This window comes from Lipotes vexillifer, unplaced genomic scaffold (genome assembly GCF_000442215.2).
Source record: "Lipotes vexillifer unplaced genomic scaffold, Lipotes_vexillifer_v1.1 scaffold1442, whole genome shotgun sequence".
Lineage (NCBI taxonomy): Eukaryota > Metazoa > Chordata > Mammalia > Artiodactyla > Lipotidae > Lipotes > Lipotes vexillifer.
Window position 1 is genome coordinate 1,592,999 of NW_006797379.1, and position 6,489 is coordinate 1,599,487.

Here is a 6,489-nt window from a genome sequence, read left to right on the forward strand (position 1 = left end):
ATTGAGGTGCTGTGTTATACGGGCGTGGTATGTGTGGGATAAAGCAGCTTCAAAATAGTATCAGTAGACTTCAAGAGGGCATCAAACTGCCTAGATTTTCTTTTTAGCTAGGCAAGTTATAGAAAACATCAGTTTTTATTTTTGTTGTTGTAACAATCTGTAATCTACTGAACTAGAGTTAACTTTATAAAGATCATTTTATTCATCTATTCAACAAATATTTATATATTAATGTCTATGTTCTAGTCAGTGTTCTAAGCAGTTCTAACCCTTAGAACACTGAATTTGTACCATTTTAAGCATACAATTCATTGGCATTAAGTACATTCACAGTGTTGTGCAACCATCACCACTACCCAGAATTTTTCATCTTCTCAAACAGAAATTCAGTACCAGTTAAACAGTAACTCCCAACCCCCAGCCCCTGATGCCTCTATTTTTTCCATCGCTATGAATTTGCCTATTCTGAATACCTCATATATATAAGTAGAATTATGCAGTAATTGTCCTTTTCAGTCTGACTTATTTCACGTGGCATAATGTTTTCATCCATGTTGTATCATGTGTCAGTATTTCATTAAAATAATTTATTCCTTTATAAGGCTGAATAATATTCCATTGTATGGATACACCACATTTTGTTTATCCATTTTTGTGTTGATGGACATGTGGGTTGTTTCCATCTTTTGGCTATTATGAATAATGCTGTTATGAACACCAGTGTTGTCATTTTTTTGATTATAGCCATCCTAGTGGGTTTTAAGTAGTTTCTCGTAGTTTTGATTTGCATTTCCCTGATGACTAATGATACTGAGCATTTTTTCATGTGCTTTTTGTATGTCTTCTTTGGAGAAATATCTATTCAAATCCTTTGCCAATTTTTAAATTGGATTATCATATTTTTATTATTGAGGTGTAAGGGTTCTTTATATATTCTGGGTACTACCTGTTCATCAGATATATGCTTTGCAAAGAGGACTTTTTAGAGTCTATTGTTTTGTTTATAGAAGTAGTACATGCTACTGGTGAACATTTGGAAAAATATAGTAAAGTATAAAAACAAAAATATAAGGCATTCTTAATTTCACCAGTCAGGGATGATTACTGTTAATATTTAGTACATTTCATATCATTTTTTTTTTCTGGGCATATATGTGTATTTTTGTGTGTGTGTGTGTGGTACGTGGGCCTCTCACTGTTGTGGCCTCTCCCGTTGCGGAGCACAGGCTCCGGATGCGCAGCCTCAGCGGCCATGGCTCACGGGCCCAGCTGCTCTGCGGCATGTGGGATCTTCCCGGGCCGGGGCACGAACCCGTGACCCCTGCATTGGCAGGCGGACTCTCAACCACTGCGCCACCAGGGAAACCCTATATGTGTATATTTTAAACAAGTGAAATTATTCTCAGTATATGACTTCGCCCCCTACTCTTTTGACTTACTACCATATCATGAACATTTTGACAGAATATGGGTTTTTTTAACATTTCAAAAAATCCTGAGTGGCTATTCCATGTCAGGTTCTGGGGTCAGAGCTGGAACCACAGAACGAACCATCCGCAGTGCCTCCTGTGAAAGGATTGCACCTTGCTTGGTGAGAAGGTGCACCATTAGTTACAAACACTTGTGAAGACCCCTAAGTGCCACATGTGCACATAGCAGGGACACCTAGTCCACCTCAGAGGGGTCTGGGAAAGCCTTCTTGGAACAGGTGCAAGTGGGGCTAAATCTTGAGGTTGATCTGAGTTGGAAGGAAGTTACAGCGGAAGGCACCCAATGGGCCAGTGCGTGGAGGCAGGCGAGGTTGTGGTGTGTGCCGAGAGCCGCATGGAGCTGATGTTCCCGCAGCTCGGTGTGGGTGTTGCAGAGATTGGGATGGAGCAGCCGGCAAGGCTGCAAGGGCGTGCGCCGGAAGAGTCTTGGGGGTCAGTGAGGAGGAGTGTGGATTTTGTCCCCATGTCACTGGGGGTCCTGTGGGAGGAGTGTAGCAGGGCCAAAGCCGTGAGCCGTTTGTTCGCCACAGAGCAGGAAGGGTCTGAGGACCACTGTGGGAGAGGTGGGATGTGACAGGGAGGGGACCCCCTAAGGGCTGTGGGAATGAGGCCCTGGGGTTAGAGGAGAAAGAAGCCCAAGGAACGAGCTCCCTCCCAGGTAGGGCTGGCCAGGAATAGCCCTTGGCGGCCTCTGGGCCTCACTACAACAGGAGAGGGGAGCCAGCAGTATCAGAGGCCCCAGCTCTGCCAGTGAGCAGGCCTGAGCCACTCACTGGCCTCTTCTCTGGAGCTTTCAGCACTGAGTCTCTTGGCAAGGGGGGGCTGTCCCGTGCTGCCAAACGCTCAAGAGCCGTGACTATCTTCCCTCAGGAAACATGTGTTCTACATATGTATGGTTTCGGGGGTTACAGCCCTAGGAAGCCTGTCCTTGGACTCCAGATTAAGAACCCTGGTCCTAGGAATATGGTTGTCCCCCTATCGCTAACTGCCAACTTGGCTAAATAATGTTTTTTGAAAAATGAGAGTTTTAGCCCCGGTAAATATTATTTGTAATTTAAGTAGTGATAGGTCATTGAGATTTTTTTTTTTTTTTTTTTACTGTTGCGCTGCTTTAATTGTTTCCAAAGGGTGTAATTTGATTTCTCTTGTTTATTTGTTGGATAAATGTAAACTAATAAAAGATTCTTATTTTCTCTCTTTCATTTTATTAGGAGTGATCAGCGTTCCAGTTTTACAAGGTTGAAGAATACTCATGTTGATGGATTCCAAAAACCTACATGTTTGGTAAAATCAAATTTTAGAAAATTTATTCAGAAACCTTACTTGGTAAGATTGCAGTTCCAACTTTTTTATTTTTGTATGTTCCATTTTCCTTTTCACATGTATCTATAGGTACAGGGATCACCAATATTTTTCATAGTGTTTGTAACTGTTCATTAAGTAAGTGTTATGATTCTGTTGTTCAGTGTTAAGATTCTGTTGAGGCTTATAGTTATTATGACCAAAGAAATGATCATCTCATTTGATTTATCAGGATTTTATTGCACTTATTATAGTACTAGCTTTCTTAATTTTTTTAAACAACTTTATTAAGGTATATTTTACATACCATAAAATTCACCCATGTAAGGGTGTACAATTTAGTGATTTTTTGTAAATTTACCAAGATGTGTAACCATCACCATAATCCAGTTTTAGGACAGTTTCGTGACCCCTATTAGAACCCTCAGGCCTATTTATTTATTCCGTGTTCCCACCCGCAGCTAACAACTAATCTACTTTCTGTTTCTAAAGATTTGCCTTTTCATAGGGCAGTTCACAGAGTGGCAGCTGGCTTCCATAAGAGCAAGCAAGTGACAGCTAGAAAGATGGAAGCCAGAGTCGATTTGTAACCTAATCTCAGAAGTGACATCCATACTTCGACCATACTCCATTTGTAAGAAGCAAGTCACTAGATACAGACCACACTCAAGGGAAGTGAATAGCGTAAGGGCCTGGATACTGGAAGGTGGGGATGATTGGGAGCCTGGTCAGAAGCTGCCTGGTACAGTCTTCCCACTGGCCCCCAGTGATTGACATCCCTTCTTGTGCAAAATACACCCCCTCCCTCTCAAGGTCCCCCAAAGTCTCATTTCATTACATGTGCCTTTATGCACTTATTCAAATGTATAGGCTTAGCATAAACTCAAGATGACTACTAGGAAAAGGGTTTTATATGACTTTTCTTAAACTGGGGAGAGAAATAAAGGTGTGAAAGAGGAAGATTTGTGAGAAGTACAGACTCCATAGCAAATGGAATAAATAGAAGGTTATAAGACTGTTGATTTTGGAGAAAGAAACCATCTTCAAACTGGGCCCCATTGGGCTTCCCTGGCGGCGTAGTGGTAAAGAATCCACCTGCCGATGCAGGGTACACGGGTTCAAGCCCTGGTCCAGGAAGATCCCACATGCCGCGGAGCAACTAAGCCCGTGCGCCACAGCTACTGAGCCTGCGCTCTAGAGCCCATGCGCCACGACTACTGAAGCCCACATGCCTAGAGCCCATGCTGCGCAACGAGAGAAGCCCCCGCAATGAGAAGCCCGCGCACCTCAATGAAGAGTAGCCCCCGCTTGCCGCAACTACAGAAAGCCCGCATGCAGCAATGAATGCCCAACGCAGCCCAAAATAAATAAAAATAAAAATAATCAAAAAACCAAAGGAAGCAACCACCACCTTTAGGGAAGAAAGCGTAGAGCTCCAGAAGCTTAGAGAAAGGCCGCTGTGAGCTGGGTGTGGACCTCCGAGGAGTGGGGGCTGCCCAGCTGGAGCTGGCTGTGTCAAACAAATAAGAAACTGGAGGCTGAACCAAAGGACCACTGCCAGGATGAAAAGCAGAACAACAAACATACAGGAAGGAGCAACCCCGCCTCCTCTCTTCCAGCCTTCTAGTCTCCCTCCAGTGTCCCTGTGGGTGGGATCTAAGTGGGAGCTGGCTTCAAGGACTGACTCCCAGTCCAAACCCCAAGTCGAGTATAGAGTGTGAGTTGGGAGTCTGAGACGAAGCTTAGGTACTAAGCCTCACACATCGCATCGGGGTGCACTGGTAAATGGAATAGACAGAGCAGCCCCCAGGAGCCCACCACCAATGATCCCGTCCCCTCACCTGATGATGAAGTATGACCCATATTAATGCTGACTGAAAAGATACTTCCTATTTGATTGAATGGCTTCCTGAATGGAGGAAAATCAGCCTGCGTGGATGCCCACAACGTGTTAAATATTGTACCAAGAATGTTATCATATGCATCCTAACATTTAATCTTTACAGAATAGTCAGTTCTGCTAGAACGCAACATAGGCATTCTTTTTTATTTTTATTTTTTGGTTTTTTTTTTTTTACATCTTTATTGGAGTATAATTGCTTTACAATGGTGTGTTAGTTTCTGCTTTATAACAAAGTGAATCAGTTATATATATACATATGTTCCCATATCTCTTCCCTCTTGCATCTCCCTCCCTCCTACCCTCCCTATTCCACCCCTCCAGGTGGCCACAAAGCACCGAGCTGATCTCCCTGTGCTATGCGGCTGCTTCCCACTAGCTATTTACCTTATGTTTGGTAGTGTATATAAGTACATGCCTCTCTCTCGCTTTGTCACAGCTTACCCTTCCCCCGCCCCATATCCTCAAGTCCCTTCTCTAGTAGGTCTGTGTCTTTATTCGTGTCTTACCCCTAGGTTCTTCATGACATTTTTTTCCTTAAATTCCATATATATGTGTTAGCATACGGTATTTGTCTTTCTCCTTCTGACTTACTTCACTCTGTACGACAGACTCTAGGTCTATCCACCTCATTACGAATAGCTCAATTTCGTTTCTTTTTGTGGCTGAGTAATATTCCATTGTATATATGTGCCACATCTTCTTTATCCATTCATCCGATGATGGACACTTAGGTTGTTTCCATCTCCGGGCTATTGTAAATAGAGCTGCAATGAACATTTTGGTACATGACTCTTTTTGAATTATGGGTTTCTCAGGGTATATGCCCAGTAGTGGGATTGCTGGGTCATATGGTAGTTCTATTTGTAGTTTTTTAAGGAACCCCCATACCGTTCTCCACAGTGGCTGTATCAATTTACATTCCCACCAACAGTGCAAGAGTGTTCCCTTTTCTCCACACCCTCTCCAGCATTTACAGTTTCCAGATTTTTTTGATGATGGCCATTCTGACTGGTGTGAGATGATATCTCATTGTAGTTTTGATTTGCATTTCTCTAATGATTAGTGATGTTGAGCACTCTGTCATGTGTTTGTTGGCAGTCTGTATATCTTCTTTGGAGAAATGTCTATTTAGGTCTTCTGCCCATTTTTGGATTGGGTTGTTTGTTTTTTTGTTATTGACCTGCAATGAGCTGCTTATAAATTTTGGAGATTAATCCTTTGTCAGTTGCTTCATTTGCAAAAATTTTCTCCCATTCTGAGGGTTGCCTTTTGGTCTTGTTTATGGTTTCCTTTGCTGTGCAAAAGCTTTGAAGTTTCATTAGGTCCCATTTGTTTATTTTTGTTTTTATTTCCATTTCTCTAGGAGGTGGGTCAAAAAGGATCTTGCTGTGATTTATGTCATAGAGTGTTCTGCCTGTGTTTTCCTCTAAGAGTCTGATAGTTTCTGGCCTTACATTTAGGTCTTTAAACCATTGTGAGCTTATTTTTGTGTATGGTGTTAGGGAGTGATCTAATCTCATACTTTTACATGTACCTGTCCAGTTTTCCCAGCACCACTTATTGAAGAGGCTGTCCTTTCTCCACTGTACATTCCTGCCTCCTTTATCAAAGATAAGGTGACCATATGTGCGTGAGTTTATCTCTGGGCTTTCTGTCCCGTTCCACTGATCTACCTTTCTGTTTTTGTTCCAGTACCATACTGTCTTGATTAATGTAGCTTTTTAGTATAGTCTGAAGTCAGGGAGCCTGATTCCTCCAGCTCCGTTTTTCGTTCTCAAGATTGCTTTGGCTATT

The 6,489-nt window shown here is 42.5% G+C and overlaps 1 protein-coding gene across 1 annotated transcript in view; it reads left to right on the forward strand.

Annotated features, from left to right (window-relative positions):
• The window catches only part of BCLAF3 (BCLAF1 and THRAP3 family member 3), a 46,972-nt gene that overhangs the window by 21,424 nt on the left and 19,059 nt on the right, over positions 1–6,489 (forward strand). The window contains exon 8 of the mRNA XM_007469311.1: positions 2,702–2,816. Coding sequence (XP_007469373.1) covers positions 2,702–2,816 — 115 coding nt within the window. The remainder of the gene's footprint in view (positions 1–2,701; positions 2,817–6,489) is intronic.